The sequence below is a fragment of the Anabrus simplex genome, chromosome X (genome assembly GCF_040414725.1).
Source record: "Anabrus simplex isolate iqAnaSimp1 chromosome X, ASM4041472v1, whole genome shotgun sequence".
In the NCBI taxonomy this organism is placed as follows: Eukaryota; Metazoa; Arthropoda; class Insecta; order Orthoptera; family Tettigoniidae; genus Anabrus; species Anabrus simplex.
The window spans coordinates 222,505,849-222,528,144 of NC_090279.1; the positions used below are offsets into that span (position 1 = coordinate 222,505,849).

The following is a 22,296-nucleotide window of genomic DNA, read 5'->3' on the forward strand; positions in this document are numbered from 1 at the left end:
TTTCCGATGCCGTACCGCAGTCCACTTTCTCTGCCACTGATCGCCTGGGGGTCTTCACCCATATCCTGGGCTTTGGCCCTCTGTATTTGTGACCCCTGGAGAGAGGATGTCCCAGTATTTTAAAGCCCCCAGGAACTGGGCTGCCAGTTGGTCCACAGGTTGTGTTGGGTATTTCAGCCAGCCCCCTATCCGCCACCTGGGGACGCGCCCTCTAGTAATACTGTAATAATAACTTACTGAGATTAAGAGAAGACTCCTCCGTTGACCACACTACGAATCTTCATAGATCACTGTACATAGCTGTGTATACTGCATGTCTTATTAAACCAACTTTCGTCATAATTTCTCCACACGTAGTCATCACTTGGTGACCTAAGCTCTCAACTCCTAAGAGAGATCCAATCTACTATCCCAAATTTCTGTCTCTGTTACGAAACTATTAAGGAACAGAGATAGACTGAGTCCACACTCGATTCCTGTTTTCATGAATGTGTTCTTTATAACAATGATTGTACAAAAAACATGTTGATGAAAAATGTTATATAGATTTTATTGTAATCTGCAGGCCTTCGGTTGAGCAGCGGTCGCTTGGTAGGCCAAGGCCCTTCAAGGGCTGTAGTGCCATGGGGTTTAGGGGGGTATATTTACTGGTTGATTTTGTATGATTTTCTAAATAATAGTGTGATGACGTAGAGCGGTGTTTAAATGTGAGGCGAATCTTTGATTAGTAAGAAAACATTGTACATAAGGTATGAATGGGCATATAACATTTCCTCTTGTGTCACTACACCAATTTTAATTATTATGTCCTCGCTCACTTGTTTGTGGCTGATGATGACATTTAAATGTCGAAACCGGTCCCATGTTAAATAAATGTTGTGAATAACTCATCTCTGTACAGTACACTGGAGATAATTAGCAATTATGTAGCAATAATAATGAATACATTTCTATATATTTTTGTAAAAAATATCTAAAAACAGACTTCGTAAATAGTGAAAATTTTATAATACTTCTTAACTCAGTTGCCAATTTGTTACATGATGCTGCAGGAGAATATACTCTGCCTTTTATTCCATACCGTGAAGAAGATACATGGCCAGTACCTAATTTCTGTGTTTAAGGTGACCATACCATTTTTAAATTCGTACAGGAGTAGTGCATTCTGAGAGGAGCGTTTAAAAACGTTATGGCCCTTTGTTTATTTCAAGTTCATTTATTTCTTCTCTATTGCACGAATTGCAAAGTGATCTTAGCTTCTATATCCAGCATAAAGTTGTGTTGCGACTCTTTCAACACTTTTACTCTCTTGTATAAGATGGCTTGTGGAAAAACATGTATTTACTTTTAGAAATATTTGAGTATCTAAATCTCTTTGTACTTTATCCCTTATTTGTTCTTCAGTGTCATCTTGATAAAATAAAAACAGGAAAATATCACCTGCAAATAACAGCACTTTACCATATAGTGTCAATTTTCCTATTACCAAATGTAATTGTTCATTCTAGTCTCATTGTATAATTCAAACATTTCTCCAAATCCAAGACGACTTGTTTTACTCAGAATCTCCTGTGAATACCATTGGTAGCTACCACGGTGACCATGCTGCTACTCCCCCCATGCACACACAATCAACAGGTTGTGTAACGTCACTGGATCTTGGGAAATAGTGAAGAGAGAAGGACACGTTTCTCAAATCCGCAGAACATGCGAGTCTTAGGCCACGGCCACTCGGCGCCAGAGTGTCTACTGTACCTGACGCTTAGTAAAATGAAGTTTTATAGACAGCAGGAATATTTTCGTGATGGATCATTGTATTGTAAAGATACATTGCCGGTAAGTTTTCAGCGGATTCTCGTTAATATTATGACAATGGGTATTAAACACATGGAAATGAAGAATAATTGTGCAGCTGCAAAAAAATACGGCATTCGCCTAACTAAAGCCAATGTTCAGCGTTAGCTTGAAGACAAAGATAGATCTAAAAAATGCGTACTATAAAGAACTGCATTCAGTGGGCCGCAGCAAGGACGCTTTAAAGAGGTCGAAGATGAAATTGTGAGGTATGTGCGCGAAAAACGCAAGGGCGGAATGGCCATACCACGGCGCAACAAACTTGTTCGTTGACCTTCAACGTCCGTGTTTTGCTAGCCAGTGAAACGTGCATGTAGCGGCAGCTGGTTAACAGTTTCATAGACAGCAGGATTGTCGTATTGTAGAGGCACACGGAACAAGGTTATTAAACCTGTCAGAATAAAGAATAATTATGCAGCCACAAAAAAATATGGCAATGGCGTCAAGATAGTCTAGAAAGGCGTACTTTCAAGAAAGGCATTCATAAGATTTTACAAAGCACTTTTTAAGCCTCATTTAAATTTTTGAAGGAAAAAGTGGGGGTCATCTTGAATTCGGAGAAATACGGTAACTTTGGAACCACCTACTGCATGTGCTGTTAACTTATTCAGGAGACTGGATGATTAACTGTATCAAGCGCTTTCGCTAGGTCAATGAAAAGGCTTGCCGCAGTTTTGTTGTTATTGTATCAGAGTCACTATGTGAAACGTAGCTAATGTGGAAGAAAGCCAGTCAAGAAGTTACGCGGTTAATCTTACTTTTACTACCGACTCGAGGAATTTGGTGAAAGAAGACAAGATACACACACCATTGGTGTAGTCCTAGCCATTTGTCTGGTTCTACTCATGGCATGTTAATCAAAAAGATGTTACTGATTCCATCGTCTCTAATATTATCTTTGACCTAACCACAATTTCAGTTTCTGTAGTCGGTGTATGGAACATTGACTAACAAGCTGAATTCTCAAGAATTGAAATTTATTTTGGGGGCAGGAGATTTTCCAGTCTGTCCTGGACCACTTTCATATAATACAGATTTAAAGTATCACATATATCCCTTTTAAAAGTAATATGTATATATATTTTTGCTAGTGGCTTTACATCGCACCGACACAGATAGGTCTTATGGCGACGATAGGATAGGAAAGGCCGAGGAGTTGGAAAGAAACGGCCGTGGCCTTAATTAAGGTATAGCCCCACCATTTACCTGGTGTGAAAATGGGAAATCATGGAAAACCATCCTCAGGGTTGTTGACAGTGGGATTCAAACCCACTATCTCCCGAATGGAAGCTCACACCCGCACACCCCTAACTGCATGTCCAAGTCGCTCGTTAGAAGTAATACCAATATAGTTGGTACGTTATTGGACATTATAAATTTTCCAGCTAACTCATTCCTGGTGTCCAGCGTTTCGCCCCAGTGTGCTAAGTCGGCCTCATCAGTCGGTAACCTACCAAGATGCATGGCTAGTGCATACCGTGGAGGCCACTGCGTAGGCTACTTGGAGCTACCAGCAGTGTCATTGCACTACGAGAGACTTTGTCTCATTTTCAAAAAACGATGCCTGCCTGGCGATCAGATGATAAAGATGTTGATTCCCATACGGAACCTGAAATATTGTTCCGAATGAGTCATGCGTCTTGGTGGGTGTGCTATTTACCAACTGATGAGCCCAACTTAGCACACTGGGGCGAAACGCTGGCAACCAGGAATGAGTTAGCTGGAAAATTTATAATGTCCAATAATGGACCAACTATATTGGTATTATAAATTTATTCATTCAAAACGGTATTTCAGGTTCCTATGGGAATCAACATCTTTATCATTGGTAGAAGTAATATTTCCAACTTTCAATTCAGAAATCTCTTGAATGTTAGTAGATTTTCTGAAAATATCTCTAACTTGGGATGAAGCTGGGAAAAACTGGGGTTGATCAGGAAAGTCTTTTTGTGTTTTCTCTTCTCACACTGTCATGTCTCCTTGGTGTTTGACTTTCCATGTGATTCCACTGTTTCAGACATTTGTGGGCGATCCGTACAGGCCAACGAGCTTGTGGTGAACGGTCATGTCACGAAGCGAGGAGAGTGGCCGTGGATTGTAGCTATCTTCAACACCACCCTTCGAGGGCAGGAGTTCTTGTGTAGCGGCACGCTTATCAACAGAAGACACGTCGTCACAGGTTAGCATGGTGTATTCTAGTTGAACGCTTGGGACTATAACTAGCAGGTAATGTTTGTGTCTGTCCTGTACCATTATTAGTTCGCTTGTGATATCAGCGCATTCAGAGAAGCAAGTGATAGCTTTTGCTACCATCCTACAGATTCAAAAATACGCATGGCAAATTTACCAAAAGAAGGGGTCAGGAGTGGACTATGCAGGTCCAAGATCTGTGAGAGAAAGCCACAGAAGAGGCTCTGTAGCTTTATTTACATGCTTCAGTACCAAGGCAGTGCATTTAGAATTAATGTCGGAACTAACGACTCAAGCTTTTCTGTGATAATGGGAAGAATTTCCTTGGAGCAGCGAACACACTACAAGATGTCTAGTCCACGAGTATTACTTCATCACGCTCGGCAGCAGATAGAGTGGAGTTTCATTCCTCTCTCATCACCCCACTTTGGGGGATTGTGGCAAGCAGCTGTAAAGATGATGAAGAGCTACCGGGCGAGTTGGCTCGCAGCTGTGAACCCCACTGTTGGCAGACCTGAAGATGGTTTTCCGTGGTTTCCCATTTTCACACCAGGCAAATGCTGGGGCTGTACCTTAATTAAGGCCATGGCAGGTTCCTTCCCATTCCTAGGCCTTTCTCATTCCATTGTCGCCATAAGACCTATCTGTGTCGGTGCGACGTAAAGCAAAATAGCTAACTGAAATACAGGGATGCAGCTAACCTTTGAGGAAACGTACACCATTCGTAGTGATATTGAGGCTGTACTTACTCCCTTGCCAAATGATTTAAAGGTCCTAACACCTGCACATTTTCTTCTAAGTGACTTGATCGTGCAACCTGTGCAAAGGGATGCATCGAGAGAACCCGATAACCACTTGTGAGGTTGGCAGCAGTTGTGGCAGAGATGGCAGTGAGAATACTCGCAGGGATTGCAAAAAAGTGTCAAGTGGCATGATACCGATCGACGTATTGATGTCAGTTATTTGGTGCTGTTAATTGAGGATAACAGTGGCCTAGAGTACGATAGTTCAGGTTCACCCTGTACCAGGTGAGGGGGGGGGGGGCATGATACTGATCGACGTATTGATGTCAGTTATTTGGTCCTGTTAATTGAGGATAACAGTGGCCTAGAGTACGATAGTTCAGGTTCACCCTGAACGATCTGAGGGGGGGGGCGGCATGATACCGATCGACGTATTGATGTCAGTTATTTGGTCCTGTTAATTGAGGATAACAGTGGCCTTAGTAGGATAGTTCAGGTTCACCCTGGACGAGGTGAGGGGGGGCAAAATGTTACCAGGAGACTTTAATTTTTTGTAAATTTATTTCATTAATTGAAGTTGGCAGTATTATGTATTGTTGGTAATTGTTGCAGTATGAGCAAGACACATACTTTAATAAAGTATTGAAGGCACCAATTTCCTTTAGTTCAAAATCAATAAAAGAGACCTGTGCAGCTGGTATGGACGAACTTTGAGCTGCTTCACAAGTTATCATAATTAATTGGATCGTCAACCTTTGAAGGGAGACGCTGTTGTAGGAAGAAGTTTCAGAACTTTGGTGTAGAAAGCAACTATCATCACGGATGCACACAGTCACTTCTCTAGCATAGTGGTTAGCACTATTAGAGGCCGGTGTTTCTTATTGAAATGGTACACTCAACTGCACAAAATTGGCTGTCACAGAATATGAGTTTCTTTCAAAATCCTGTTTGAAATAGGATGACCAAGCAGTCGCTTAAGTGCGGCCAGTATCCAGTAATTGGGAGATAGTGGGTTCGAAGCCCACTTTCGGCAACCCTGAAGATGGTTTTCCGTGGTTTCCCATTTTCACACCAGGCAAATGCTGGGGCTGTACCTTAATTAAGCCCACGGCCACTTCCTTCGCATTCCTAGGCCTTTCCTGTCGCATCGTCGCCATAAGACCTATCTGTGTCGGTGCAACGTACAGCAACTAGCAAAATGAAATAGGATGAACAGACGCAGGTCATTGGTCACCGGCTGTCCACAGTTCAGGAATTTCTTCAACGAGGTATAATATTATATATTTCTTTGATGGCCATGTACATGCAGCTTGTGCGACCACCTCGAGCTGAGGACATGTCTTGTGTTAAAGCAGGAAAACCCCTCAAATGTGAGATGCCACTGGTAGCAGAGCACAGTGCACAGTAAGAGAATGGGACAAACAAGTGAGTTACATTTCAAGAAACTAATAACAATTGCTCTCTCCTGTTTCAGCGGGTCACTGCATAAAGCTCCCAGATCGACCACCAGTAAACCCCAAGGCGCTGGTCGTTTATCTGGGAAAGTACAGACTGCGACGCTTTGCCGAGCCGGACGTTCAACCCCGAGAGGTACGGTACGGTGATAATGGTGCGTGTCCTTGCCCGTGAGACTTGTCGCTGATGGTTGTCTTTACCCACAGGTGGAGAGAGCTTTTGTACATCCCGACTTTGGACTCGGTACGAGTTTCGATGCTGACGTCGCCGTGTTGCTCCTGACCGAGCCTGCAGTGTTCACTCGCTATGTGATACCTATATGTCTGTGGGATCGCTCTCCGAGCCTGGAGCCACTCGTCGGCACGCTAGGCACTGTAAGTAACAACTCGGTATAATCATTAGATTTCCATGGTTCATCTGCATGTAATCCAGCAGGTTGATGCAGGCACTTCTCTTCCTATAATTAACATGGAAAGGAATTTGTCCTGAAAGTTTTACACCGAAACAAAACCAGAAACCTTGAGAGTAGTCCCCTTTAGAGGCTGCTGTTGCCATAAGCATACCACGACTGACGGGCGCTGGCCTTCTGACCCCAATTTGCTAGGTTCAGTCCTAACTCAGTCCGGTGGAATTTTAAGGTGCTCAAATACATCAGCACTGTGTTGGTAGATTTACTGGCGGGACTAAATTCCACACCTCGGCAAAGTAGTTACTGGTACGTATTATGAATTTCAGTCTCTGTCTGAAATCATTGCCCCTTCAGGTACATTTTCAGTTTTGGCAACAGGAAGAAGTGTGTTGTTTTGAACACATACAGTACTGTCACCTTCGCGATTCCATAGTAATGAGCTTGCAGTGTGCCAGTGGGGAGTGTCATCGCTCTATTAGCGTTATTTTGTTGCAGATAGCAAGATGAGGACATTTCTTCTAAGCTGACACTTTTTGGTAACAATGAATGATTCTGGTTTCGGGGAATAGCACGGTTTAAACAAACGGGTGCAACTGTTGATTGCCGTCCTAGTTGTGAATGCTGTTTGTACAAGGATTGAACGTAACCCTTTGCGTGAAAAATGAGTATACCTCCACGAACTATGTCACATATTTTGAAGGATGATTTACGTGTTGTGCACACAGCATTTACTGACTGAAAAAATAAAGGAGATGCCACGGGTTTGATCCCAGGGTTTGTTAACAACATATGGGGAGAGCCAGTATCGTGACATCCTTCTCAGCTAAAAAAAAAAATTCACTGTGGAAGCGTTGTTCAACAAGCAAAACGATCATGTGTGTGCACGGTCCTCCAAGAGAAAGTTCCATGTGTGCATCACGACATTACCCTGCTTCTGTCATGGTATGGTGGGCGGTTTTCCGCAAGGGAGCATTGGAGGTGCATTTTTGCAAAGGTGCAGTAAAGACTTCTGCTGCTGTCTACCAGACAATGTATCAATTCAGAGCTGTTGAAGGGAGATCGAGGACTTTTCAGCACGACAGTGCTACTGCACACAAAGCGAAAATGATGGCCTGTCCAGACGTCAGTCCATTGGATTATTCTCTCTGGCAGAAGCTTGAGGCAATAGCATGTCAAAAACGGCACCGCAATCTTGAGATGTAAAAAAATCAGTTGCATCAGCTGTTGAAAAAAATTCCACTGATCATAGTTTGTGCAGCTATTGATGAGTGGCCTCAGCGTCTTTTGTGCTGTGTTGCCACACTCATTTCAAATACGAGTTTTGTTCATTCCGTAGCATTTCTTTTTTTTCTGAATGTATGTATATTGATGGGTTTGCATTGAAAGTATTGGCAGGCACATTGTCACTCCTCCCTCAGACAGGCAGGATTAACGGTTTACTTTGTACAGGTGGTGGGCTGGGGACGCGATGAGCTGGGCTCGAAGACCACGGATGAGCCGCGCCTCGTCGAGATGCCCATCGTTTCTCAGGAAGAGTGTCTACACAGCAGAATGGACTTCTACAGCATCACGAGCAACAGGACATTATGTGCTGGGTTCCGTAACAGTAAGTACACTCCTATCATTGAATGCCCCTTTCACCTCAAGGAGCAACCAGATACTGTGTTCTATCCCACGACAACCGGACACTGATACACCATGTGTGTCCGTATCGTCAGACTGCCATCACATAACGGTTAAACCAAGGAAAGTGATGCACTTGCGATTGCAGCTGGCACCTCCTGCGTAATTTGAGAGGAAAATGTAACATTGCTGTTGTCATGAAGTAGAGCTAAAACTGAAACGTTGCATCGTGTTTGCTATTTGCAATTACTTCGGGAATGCTGCGAGAAATATTAAGAAAATTGAATGTGTGAGTCACATGTGCAGCTGTCTTGAACATTGTGAAGCAGATGAACATGGTCTTCCAATTGAAACACGACATAAATGGAGAGAAGAAGCTTTTCAACAGGCAATTATTTCACAGGATAATTCTGGCAATATATAATGCTTTAAGGTTCTCTGTGGGCTTCAGGGTGGTTTGCACTACTCTAAGAATGAGGAAGGAAGGAAATATTTAATGGAAAGATCAGACATTATCTGCATACAGAATGAGACGGTATAGAAAAAGTGGGTGTATCTTCATTTTTATAAACAACAACAATGGTTTCAGAGTGAATGGTGAACACCCTCCAGTTGAAATCCCATTAGGAAAAGGGCAGCGAATTGCTGTAGTGCATGCAGTGAGCGTGGAGGGGTTCTACCTACTTTGTCTCTCAGATCCTCAAAAGATTATCTACAAAGAGATAGATTCAGGTAACTTTGAACCGTGATTTCGAGAACAGCACTACTGAAAAGTGCTATACTGTATTTACGTGAAGAAAAAGAACGTGGCATAGGTGTGTGCGTTAAATTGCTGAACCCTCAAATGGTTAAACGATGATGTATCACCATTTTTGTACACGTCGTGGTCAACAACGATACATCAACTGTTTTGCAGCCGTTCATTAGACACGCTCTCATTATGCATAGTAACACACAAATGTGCTCTATGTAGTATCATTTTAAACAGCAGATTACAGTTTCTCTTTTGACTCTAGTTGCTAGGCAGTAGATTGTCATTTAAATGAACTGCGCAGTCTTAAAATTCAGAAGTACACACAAGTACTGGAAGAAAATCTTTTTCAATTTGATTGACTTGGCACTATTCAGTGCTTTTGTTCTGTACAGCTTGAACACTGACAAGCCGACAACAAGAAGAGATTTCATTACCAGTGTTAGTATTGTTGAATGTCTATCAACTTCAACTGACCATATTCCTCCACAAATCCCAAGCCCTGCTGGAGATGGAGACCCTGCACAGAAGCTTGAGAGACTTCCTGGAAAGCTGGAACGTTTATGCCTAATCTGTGCACAAAAAAAAAAAAAAAAAAAAAAAAAAAAAAAAAAAAAAAAAAAAAAAAAAACGGGAAGGACCCGATATTGGACCCCATGTTGTAACTGTGCAGTTCACAGGGAGTGTTACCACAATTTACAGCACTTTAGGAGGCCTGAAAGGAGAGAGCAGTCTACTTCTGGTAGCTCCTCTGAGTGACTTTGCGGAGGTGTTCTAGTGCTTGTGTATATATGTACATATATGTCTTTATTTGTGTATATATCACCTAAAGTGTATATATTTTTTTGAAGTGCATAAAATTGTGAACAACATTGTGATTTGACTTTCTCGGGTAAGTCGAGTATTTTCGTGTCTCGTATGGGTGCAAACATTTAGACAATAACATTTTGGAACACTTTTTTGGAAACTCAGGATGGCTGTAAAGATATAATGAAAAGTACAAAACAAAAATATTTTTATTTCAATAGGCTATGATATTAGTACTTATTAAAATGTATTACACTCCATGCTTTCCTTTTAAAAACTATTTTTAAGAACTTTTTACTGAAAATATACAAAAATCCTGAAAATCGTGCGACCGCAACAGTCTTATAAATAGACTAATTTGACATGCAGTCACACACCTGTCAACTTTCCTGATTTAGGCTGGAGACTCCCGATTTTTGACAGTTTTTCCCGCCTCCCTGTTCTTCTATTATTTATCCAGATTTTAGCTTATTTTTTGGTGAACTTCAAACATTTGTTTTCAAATCCTGCCATTTCAGCTTTGTACGCAAGTGGCTGGAAGTCCTTTGCTCATTGGCTGCTTTCAAATGAAATATCGACATTTATTAATACGAGAAATGTGCGATGTTTATTGAAACCTGTATATCGCAAGACGTATATTGATTGTGAATCTCTCGTTCACATTAGTTTTTTAGATTTTAATTTTTTAGATATAACGATCACGCGCGCCAATAATACTTTCGATTTTAAAATCTACAGAAAACCCACACAATCTCCTATGACCATAAATAATTTCTCTTTACATCCTAAATCTCAAAAACAAGCATCATTCTATAATTTAATACACAGAGCCTTAAAAATCTCACTCTCCCCCAACAATTTAAAAATAGAATTAAACTATATAAGGAACTTGGCTAAGCTTAATGGGTTCAAAGTTGAAATGATTAACCAGTTAATCAATAAAGTTAAATATAAACTATCCACGAATCTCATTCCTGATAAACCTAAAAAAAAAAACTAGTTACGCTACATTTACATACAATAACCCAGCCATCCATCAGATCGCCTACACACTGAAGAAATACGACACTAAATTTGCTTTCAGAACAGTAAATACAAATCAAAGTATATTTTTTAATCATAATAAAGTCAATTATAAAAACAGCCGTTTTTCAAGATCTGGTATTTACAGATTAACTTGTGCTCAGTGTGGATTTAGTTATGTTGGACAGACTGGGCGCAGCTTTTATACGAGATATATGGAGCATTACAATGCCTTAAAGCACAACAAATATTCAGCGATGAGCTCACACATGAGTGAAACAGGACATCAGTTTACATCAATTGATAAAGATCTCACTATTCTAAAATATATAGGCAAAGGAAAACTTATGAATGAATTAGAAAATCTTTACATCTTTTTAGACCAAGCCTATAACAAAGACCATAATCTTAACGATGCCACGGAAGCAAAAGATCCTTTATATGAGCTAACTCCAAAGTTATTAGGCATGGTGAATTCAAAACATAATACAATCCCGCAAACTTTTAGAACTTCTTGTTCTAAAGCTTCCACCACCTCGTCAAATGTTAGGCCCGCCCATCTTGCTCCTAACAGCCCTTCAATAACAACACATGCGCGCAAGGATCTACCCACCATTACCCCCCCTCCATGTCCTTCACTGCCTCAGCCACACCGTTATAATACTAGAAGTAGAAAGCTCAGTCAAGCTAGCGTTGCTGGAACAGCCCGACGTACTTAATACGCACCGTACGAGTAAGTACCGCCTTAGGCATTTTTGACATACGGGAAGTCTCTTGTACAGTACGGTATTATTTAACTAACTTTCTTCAACATTTTGTTTCAGAAAAACTTGATCATTTCTTCCAACAAATGTTTCAACGGAGTTATACATCAACTTGACTGTCTTTTAGATCCAATCGACTACCAACATAATTACTGACATCCGCTACCTCTGACATACGTTTTATCATTAGCAACGCCTCTACAAGAAGTTACATTTTTTTTTTCTACTTTCAGATATACCAACCGTATACATTTTAACATGTTTATTACGTTCACACTTCCGTTTTAAATAATGGACAGTGATTTTACCATCGTGTATTCATACTATGGGAATTGAAGAAACATCCCCCTTCGATGATTGTGCTTACACTCAAGGCCATCACAGTTTTAATGATATTGTAAAAAAGGATCCACTTTAGATTTAAACTCTCAAAATTCATGTTTAACTACGTTTTAATCTTCAAAAACAGTTAATTTACTCTCTTTTAACATACTTTGGTGCGTTATCATTGTTTTAGATGTTATTGTAAATATGTTTTACGAAATCATTCTTCAACATTTTACCCTATAATTTATAAGATTAGAATGACTCCATATTTATTATTTTTAAGATTGATATAGGCTGATGATGCCCGTAAAGGAGGGTGAAACATGTACCATTGACTTTTATGTATTATTTATAAAATTTTAACCATATGAAATAGTGGATCATATTGTATTGTATTGAATAGGTGGACTTAAAATATTGTAATAATATTTGAGACACACATTAGTCTAGTCGATTCTAGAAACCAGCTGCTAGATTTGGAGTATTTTTTTGGTAATTTAGTGACAGAGTTTCAAAGATAGCGATTAGTGACTTTACAAGAGATTTTTAGGAGCCATTTGGAGACAATACTGGCAAATTTTAATTTATTACTTGATAAAAGTAACATCGAGTGGGCGCATGATGCAGTATGCATTTGCTAAGTAATGGCATCTAAGTGCATGACTGATTCACACGTGTGGAGCATGAGTTCATACTATTTTCGGAAGACCGATCTTCTCACTCGCGTAGTCCTGTGAGGGAATAGAGATGTGTAGCCTTGTAGTCTCATATAACAGCAGTCAGGTTATAATTACCATAGTACTCCTGTATTGCACAAGACATGTAGAATAAGCAGTTTTGACCAATCGTATCTCCTGATTTTTCATTTTGTAAAGTTGGCAGGTATGCATAGGTTATCAGTAACTTCACAGGGAATAAATAACAACATAAAAATGAAAATGATTACCTCTACACTATAATGTATTTCAACTACCATAGTTTACACAGCTTTCAGCTTTCAGCTTTTCTTTTGTCCAAGTTTACAAAGAACAGAATCCATCCATATCGTCATCATCAACGAAACTTGTGACATATCGTCGGACTGTGTCCTTGCTTCTAGAACTTTTGAAAGTGTAGTGAGTCGTAGCATCCTCACAGCCAGGAATGCAATTCAGTAAGGGAACAATGTTTTCCATGTCTTCTCGATGTTCAACCTCACTCAACGATATGTTCCAAGACTTTCTAATGTCATTTCCCCTTCTTCCCAAGACTACACTATCCAGCATGCCACATCTTTCATGTAGTTTTGTTTAAACTTTTCTATCATGTCGTTGCCATTGTCCATTTTCTCTATCAGGGATGAAAGGATTTCTGCCGATATTTCCTCTTCAATGTTTCCGGCACACCTTGGTCCATTGGTGGCATAATGATGTCACGTTAGGAGGGAAGAACATGACTTTGATGTCACCATTTCTAAGTTGCTCTTCATTTGGGTGTCATGGAGCGTTGTCTAGAGCTTTTCTAGGGAGATTGTTTGAAGCTAGAAATTTTTTCACATCTGGAACAAACTGTGTAAAGAACAGTCTCTTAAGAAGTCAGCAGACATCCAGGCAGCCTTCTGATTCGTGTAATGGACTGGAAGAGCATTAACAGAAAAGTTTTTAAATGCCCTAGGCTTCTTTGCTTTACCGATCATAAGCAGTTTTGCTTTTAAGTTTCCCATAATATTACTACAGGCAAGAACAGTAACTCTTCCCTTGCTATGCTTGTAGCCAGGTGCAGATGTCTTGATTTTGGTCTGCAAGTGTTTTGATGGCAGCATCTTGAAATTCAGCCCAGTCTCATCACAATTAAAAATCTGATTACCAGTTAATCTTTCAGCAAGAATTATTTCTTGAAATTCCCTTTTAAATTTCACAACCTCATCGGATTTAGCTGACAGTTTTTCTCCACAGATACTGTACCAGGAAAAGTTGTTGGGATAAGGAGCATGAGAAAGGTGTCAGGTAGCGATCGATTCTTAGGAGCCGCTACAGAGAAAGGAATAATAGGTGTTATTTTGGAAAATTAAAATTTATTCAAATGACTTGATGCATAAATAACTCCCTTATTATCTCGCATTGAAACTGAGAAATTAATTGGAAATATCTTCTGTCATGTTTATTCTTGAATATTTCAATCAAAATTGAATTCTGAAAATTCTTGCAATATGAAATTTGAAAAATGAACTTATTTTCTGCATGAAATTCGTAAATTAAATATTGTTTCATGAGTCTCTAGAATTTTCTGTAATAACACTTATAGTCTATAGACCTACAGTCTTTGCCTACAGTCTTTTCTAAATTATGCACTTCACAATATTATTTGAATAACTTTAAGATGAAATTACTTAAAAGCACCTAAAGTCTGTTTAAATTATCACATTCAATTAATTTATCACTTGAAATTAATTGTCACTTGAAAGTACATCGGCACTTATAATTAGATTAACACTTGTAGTTAAAGTAGCACTTGTAAAGAATAACTTGAAAATAATAAAGTGCCTCTTCACATGAATGTCTAGTGCTATGAATGGTTTCAAAGTAATCACTGCTTTTACCAATTTAAAAGTTTAATGCTAAATGCACTCAAATCACCTGAATGTTTTGACGCTGGAACTGGTGAATGTGGTTCTACAAACAGCATCTGGAACTCCATCGATGTTGTCAGCACCATATCCCATGTTGTACCATGTTCCATTTCCCTCGCTGTACCCCGTACCATATCCCACGTCAAACCACGTACCATCTCCCACGTTGTACCACGTCCTATATCCCACGTCGAATATGAGGATTAAACACTCTTTCAAGATTTCTGGTGTTGTATAATTGTGAAGACACACGAGAAAGTTTAATTGACGATTGATTGTGAGTGTTAAAAATAGCATTATTTGGTTAAGTGAAAACTAGCAAGTTACTAGTAAACAGTACTCAGAATTGCACTTTAAATCACAGTCTGTTACGCGCACTTTGAATCACAGTCTATTACGTAACTTCAAAGTAATAATCACACTTAGATATAATTATGGCTTTCAAATAAATTAAAGCACAATCCGAAACATTTATGATTTTGAAACACACACCACAGTTTTAAGTAGTCAAGTAATACGAGTTTTTGAAAACAGACTGTTTAAACAAGAGAATAATGTTTCTGGCATTCAGAACTCGTCGCACTGGGTTCAAAATGAAACCTAAAGTTCAAAGCTTATTGGAATGTCAAGTATAAGTTCAGTCCATGTCCTACACACGCAAGATGTATTTAACTGTTTCTAGTTATTACTAACACAAATATTAAGGGGATATTAAGTGTTATTTTACTTCACTTGGGTTAATATTTCACAGAAATGCCAAAAAATGTCCTTAAGGTTTACTGTTTAAATATAAGTAATATTTGGGAAAATTGTCCTCATTTGGCTACGACAAATACTAAGTTCCAAGTTCTTGAAATATTCTAAGTCCTGATAAGTCACTGTCCAATATCAAACATTCATTCTAGCACACGCTGAAATTTTACTAAGTTCAAAGATGTCACCGAAAATATTAGAGTTCAAATAAGTTATTAGAAATTTTACACGCCAGATCTTTTCTAAGTCCGTAGCACTGCAGAAATTTTACAAGTTCGACGACTAACTTTGCGTAACGCGACAGAGTTTCAGGGTCGACACCTGCACACAGCGACCGTACAATCCGTCATAGTCGAGTTGTGGATTGCAACTGATTATACCCCTCTTGCCGAGTCTCTTATATACTTGAAGCGAGGCTGGCTCTCTGCTTCTCACGAAAAAAAATATGTTTCCTTTCTACCTTAATATCTTGGAAATCTGTAGGTCGATTTTCTTGAAACTTTGGCCACTTTACTTTTAAAATACGGGTTTCACGATGATGTACTTCATTATTTCATAGCTAAAAGGGTTTATCAGATATAAAAAAATGTTCCAGCAATTTCTAGACTGGTGAGCTGGCAGCACGTGGGGATCACGTCATCCGGCTTATTCCCCGCCTGTGACGTAGCACTCTCTCTCACTCACATAGCTTGCAGCTGTATCTTGAACATTCGATTTGCACACTGACTTCAAGTGCTAGCGCCTTCATGTCGTAAATAAATTACAAATTGAAAATACAACTCCTGGTACAATATGAAGCTGCCCAATGCCGTACCGTTTTTTCCGCCGATCAAGCCACGCAGCACTGGCAGTAAAATTAGAGTCCCCTTCATTAAACTACTCCTGGAAATATACCGCCATTTCTTGCAGAATGGGGCCAGATATTGACAGGCCCTTTTCCTGGTTTTGAGTGAACCAAAGAAATAGTGCTTCACTCACTTTTTCCTACTCACATTTTTCATTGTTTTTCTAATTTTCAGTGCTCTAGAGCACCACTTTTCAATTTCTTCCGTCTTATGTTTCCAGTCTCCCACTGCAACTTATCCAACACCATAATCTGGAGTCACTTTTTGCACTCAACTTGTCTTCCACAGAAACTTGGCCATACTCACAGAGGATATGAAACCTATAACATCCGCACACAACCAATACTACAATGACTGAAAACTCGCTGCACCTGTCCTTGAAAAAAACCCGGTCCCACCGCATGACTGTCAGTACTTGTCCCACGGTCGCACCCTCCACGCCGGGTGTCCCAGAATTGCCTCCACCTAAAGTTCAAATTGAGCCTACCAGTGTCGGATAACACGGGAGGTCGGTTGAGCGAGACTCTACTGTGCCTTACTATGTTGCTTCAGAAGTAGGCATGTTTCTATATTGCAGCATACACTGTGAATACACATGCAAAAAGTTTCGTAGCCATTATGAAGTATTGGGAATCGACATAATGTTATGACTTATACCTCGTCGCCAATTTTTACATATGGAGCATCATTAAGGTAGATATAGAATAAACACAGGTTACTTCCGAATTATTGTAGTGCATGCGGGGAGCGAGGAAGGGTTCGTGCCGAATGCTCTGCGTACTTGGCGTTGCAAATCCTCAAAAATGTCGCCATTCCACAGTCGTGACGAGGTATTCGTCTAGACGAACAACATGACAGAAACTGACCTTGTTAAAACAGTTCTTGATGGTGTTCTCCAGGCATCGCTTCCAGTACTGTGGTTTGAAAAATGTGAAGCGCTTCTGAACAAGGCGTTACTATTTTTTTGTTTCATGTATTTGATGATTTCCTGATCAAGTGGCTGCGGGTGGTTCTTGCAGTTAGCCAGGAAAAAAGAGTTTTCACAGTCCGTAGATACGCCATATCAATGGAATGTGCCACACGTTGGCCAATGAACAGCAAGATTTTTTGTGTTCTGTGCACCCATTTTTGCATCCAGTGCACGTAATTATTGCTCATATATTGCAGTTGTTAACCCCTTTGTTTAGTATACAAACATGTGTTCTGAACCTTTGATTTACCATTTAAAGTCTGATGCAAAGGAGATTCATACAGGGTGTATTTACTGTACAACTATTTGCTCAAATAATATAAAATTGCGGTTCCGGTCTAGAATTCTGCCGTCTCGATAAGGCAACCTGGGTTCGATTCTTGGCACAGACATTGGTTTAGAAATAAAAGGAATCTTGGAGCAGCGTTTAGGGAGCTGCTGTGAGTGGTAGCACCTGCAGTTGCTGTCGTCTTCAGGGCAACAGCTGTCTTGTTCTCCAAAGGTCAACGCAGTACAAATAACTATTTCAATGAAATTTGCTACATTACAGCGAAAAAATATACTGTAGGAAATGAACTCGCCTCATCTGTTTGTCTCATCACAGACGCTTTGTCATCACCAAGAATGTTTTTAGCTGTATGTTCAATGTTTTGAAAAATAGGACTTACCCCAGGAATTGCACTTTTGTACGAATATCTTGTAATGGACGCTTTTTTGTTTTTTGTTATGGTGTGCGGGAACATTCTTCACTTCACTAAGCACAAATAAGATGTCTTCATCACTACATTCACTACAGCAACTTTCAATCTTTATCACAGTTGCTATGTTCTCGCTCGGTTATAGCTTCGCGTGTGCTCGTCTTCAATCGCGACAAGAGCTGTTCTGCTATCTTCAAATACCGCAGCTCTTCACCAAAAGATAATGTAAAAGCAGTGATACGTGATATAAAGAAGTATTTGAATGCCACCTGTTGAATTAATAATCAATTACTGCACTGGATTGTCGGCGGCAACGTAAGTCGAGTCGATTCGACAGTTAGGTAAGCCAAGGGGTTAAGCAGGCGATTGCATTGGATGTGTACGTGCAGGGTAATGACCACAGCGTGGACTGCTTGATTTTACTATTACCAACATAACCAACTTTTCTGTTTCACTTGCATTGCAGGTCAACAGGACTGCCGGTTTCTCTTTACTGAACTTTCCTCTGTGATGTTTGTCTCCTTATTCCAAGGTTTTGTTAGGTAGGAGGTGAAAAAACTAGCCTGTTTCGTCCACATTGAAAATGTTAGGACTGTACTTTTCGAGAAATTGTGTCATACTTTTCCACACTTCTGCTGTGTCAATATTCATGCTAGCAGCCTCGTCTAGCTCGCTTCTGTACACAGCTAGTGCCGATTATCGAACCTCTCGATATAAACCCTTGAAAGGCCCATCTGCTCTGCTAGGTTACAGTCCTGTGCTCAAATTACTGTTCCGTCGATTGGCTTGTTTGAACCACTTCAGTTCAGGAAACTGTCCCTCTCGCACAGGTTGTCTTTTGCCAAGTATTGTGTTCAGGATTATAGTCCATGTTGTGAATAAACTTCAACTTGTCATCGTTTGTTATCTTCTTATCCATTATGAAAAACACAATAAAATAGGTCGTAACAACACACCGAGTAAACTTGATCACAGTAGTGAAATACACAAGCATGAGCAAACTTGCTGACACCGACAAGAACAAAACAACTATCGTCTGGTTCAAAAGTGTAACAACCTGTGTTCATACCTGTGTAGTTTTTATTCCATCTTGAAATGAGCAGCCTGTTGGTGTTGGAGTAAGCGTGTTAATAGACTGGGCGTTGATTATTGTTACATGACTTTCCATGGTCCAGAGAGGGAAAGAAGCATGGCTGGATAAAGCAGGAACCAAAGATTAAATTTTTACACATTTATTTAGGAATGACTATTTTCTTTTCTTTGAAAATCACAAAACAACAAGAACAATAAAACTGAGATTTGACAACAGGAAATAACAGATAAGCTTTGCTAATTTATAACCAGCAAGAAAGGACTCCCATTTTCATACAAGACTTGAAGTCAAAACTAGACCAGTAAGACTTATAAATTCATGAATCTTTGTTATTAATAGTGAGCCTTTATAAATGAGTCCCCCAGCGGAGGGAATACATAAGTTTACTTTGTTCAAAAAGGAAGAAGCCAAAGCTTCTAGAACAAAGTTGGTAGAAGGGGAATCGAACGCTCCAATTGAAAGTTACACATCACATGGGTCTCAAACCAGAGCCACAATTTATATTTTAATAATAATAAATAGTAATGTTACGCCCCACTAACTACTCTTTTACCGTTTTCGGAGACGCCGAGGTACCGGAATGTTGTCCCGCAGGAGTTCTTTTATGTGTGTGCCAGTAAATCTACCGACACGAGGCTGACGTATTTGAGCACCTTCAAATACCACCGGACTGAGCCAGGATCGAACCTGCCAAGTTCGGGTCAGAAGACCAGCGCCTCAACCGTCTGAGCCACTCAGCCCGGCAATTTATATTTTACAGTGGCATATTCACCCCCTCCATTATCAGCTTTCACACTTGCTACTGACGTGCTGGAGATCAGAATGCTACAACAAAAGTCCGAAAAAGCAGGGAAGAAGAATTTAGAATTTGATAGTCACTAGAAAACAAAGTGAATATGGAAAATGAAGCCGCACACTTGTACGTCCGTACATTTTATGTCCAACAGAAAGGAGAGAAACGCTACATTAAAATTTCAGGAGGTGCAGATTGACCCAACAGTTGCATACTAACATACATAGTTAGAACATTATTTGGCCTCCTCAATTAGCATAGCTCTCTCAGCTGGTTGATTGTTCTTGAAAATGATGTTATTGGTGGAACATGACATCGTAAGTCAGATAAAATCAAAAACATCTGAAGGTAATCAGAACATGAACATTTCTGACCAACACCGTTGCAGTCCAGTCGATTAGAAACAACAGTGGTGACATCTAGTTTTTAAAAAATGAAATGTCGTATGGCTTTTAGTGCCGGGATATTCCAGGACGGGATTGGCTCGCCAGGTGCAGGTCTTTCTATCAACGCCCGTAGGCGACCTGCGCGTCGTGATGAGGATGAAATGTTGATGGAGACCTCAGCCCCCTCGGGACCCTCTGAACCGAAGGCCAGTACGCTTACCGTTCAGCCAACGAGTCGGACACATCTAGTTAAGATAGGCAGCCCGTACTACTGTCACAATTACGATGACAGTGATGAGGGGGTGAGGAGTGTGGAAGTGTTAAGTGATAGCACCTCAAGCACCTTACTGGTGACGCCCTTAGTGAGGAGAACTGCACAACTGTCTACTACTACTTGAAATGTGTTCATTTCATATCCTAGAGGGTTACAAGGAGACTTGAAGCAGTGATTGAGGTGAGGGAACGATGCCTTTGAGCAAGAGACACTCAGCTGCTCTTGAGCCAAAGTCCATTCTGCTCGGTGACTGTCTAGAGAGTGTAGGCTTTCATGGCTTTTAGTTACAGAAAGAAGAACCTTTTGAGTGCGCGTGCTCGTCTGTTGGACTGGCATAACCTCCTAGAGCAGCCATTCCCAAGGGGTCTGCAATAGTAATAATGGAAATACCTAAAAACCTGTTTTCCAGTCATTGACCGGGTCAGGGATGGAATGAATGAAGCCCCCATGTTGCGGCAATGATAGGAATTGTGCCGGCTGCCGAGGCTTGTCGCACTCCTCTGGGGCAATGATTAGTGACTGACAGATGAAATGCAATGATATTGGAGAGTGTTACTGGAATGAAAGATGACAGGGAAAACTGGAGTACCCGAAGAAAAACCTGCCCTGCCTCACTTGGAGTGACCGGGATTTGTACCACGGAACCCAGCGGTGAGAGGCCGACTTGCTGCCAGCTGAGCCTTATTGTATATATACATATCATTATTTAGGAACTATGTCTCCACTTAGGCCCAACTCCATGTCTCTGGACCCACCTAATGACTTTCGTGACAACGTACCTGTGTGAGTGTACCTTTTCTGCTCTCACAGAAATGAAAACGAAGTACAGGGACAGAGCTAAAGTAGATGTAGTACGCTTATCCATCCCATTGATCCAACAACCATACCAACTCCAGACTGCTGTAATTATTAGCCGAGTGTCACATTGTTTTATAATTTCTATGCATATATAAAATCTTTATGTAAATGAAGTTGAATTTGAAGGAAAGAAAATATTAATCCTAAATTATACAAATACAATCAAACATGGTAACACTGCAAAATTCTGTTTTTTGTTTACTCAATTCAGAATTATGATTTTTGTCTAGGGGGTCCTTGGACTGAGAGGGGTCTCAGACACAAAAAGTTTGAGAAACGCTAGGAATAATGACGAGCCCATAAACACACAAAAAGTTACAAATTCTGTTCGCTAACAGACAGACAAAAATTGAACTAAACATACTTTTGAGTTTTGTTTAATATGTGGCAAGTGTGCAGATTACATGGTGCAGATCTGTTTGCAGACACAGGTCCGTGTAATGGGGACAGCGGTAGCGGGATGGTCCTACCCCTCTCGGAGAGTTCGAGGCCTCGCTGGTTCCTGAGAGGTCTGGTGAGCGTGTCGCTGTACGACAGGGAGAAGAACTCCTGCGACCTTGGCAACTACGTGGTCTTCACAGACTTGGCCAAGCATCAGGCATGGCTAGCAACGTTCACAGACTGAACTGCCAGAAGGACTTGTTAAGTTGTGGTATCTTCATTGTCCTTTTATAAAGACTAGAAATAAATATGTTTAACTGTTTCCTGTGTTCGTTGAGAACAATGAGGAACATTCACCTCACAGTACAAAGTTTTCTTGAAGACTGGCTTATACAGTCCAACCTCGATAATTCAAAATCCCACCTAATTTGAAGAAGCTCTTGTTCCCAGAAACATGACATACGGTTTTGGATGTTATTTAAATTGTTTAATTTGAAATGCCGATAATTCGTAATTCGAAGAACAATGTCAGTCCCATTACCGAAATTCAGATTTTTAATTCAAAACTGCCTTTACATTTAAATAAAACAGTATTATACAGAACGCTTCTTGTGAAATGTGCAGGGGTAGCTTTCCGCACTTTCCCTCACTTCACTGTGTCTACAGTGTGCTTCAAGTTTGAGTGAATTCA

The 22,296-nt window shown here is 40.3% G+C and overlaps 1 protein-coding gene across 3 annotated transcripts in view; it reads left to right on the forward strand.

Moving 5' to 3' along the window:
• The window catches only part of LOC136886854 (serine protease gd), a 134,366-nt gene extending 112,439 nt beyond the window's left edge, over window positions 1–21,927 (forward strand). For all 3 annotated transcript variants that reach the window (XM_067159706.2, XM_067159707.2, XM_067159705.2), the window contains exons 5-9: window positions 3,872–4,033; window positions 6,262–6,377; window positions 6,449–6,616; window positions 8,101–8,257; window positions 21,650–21,927. In XM_067159706.2, coding sequence (XP_067015807.2) covers window positions 3,872–4,033; window positions 6,262–6,377; window positions 6,449–6,616; window positions 8,101–8,257; window positions 21,650–21,849 — 803 coding nt within the window. In that variant the 3' untranslated portion in view covers window positions 21,850–21,927. The remainder of the gene's footprint in view (window positions 1–3,871; window positions 4,034–6,261; window positions 6,378–6,448; window positions 6,617–8,100; window positions 8,258–21,649) is intronic.
• Window positions 21,928–22,296: the final 369 nt, after the last annotated feature.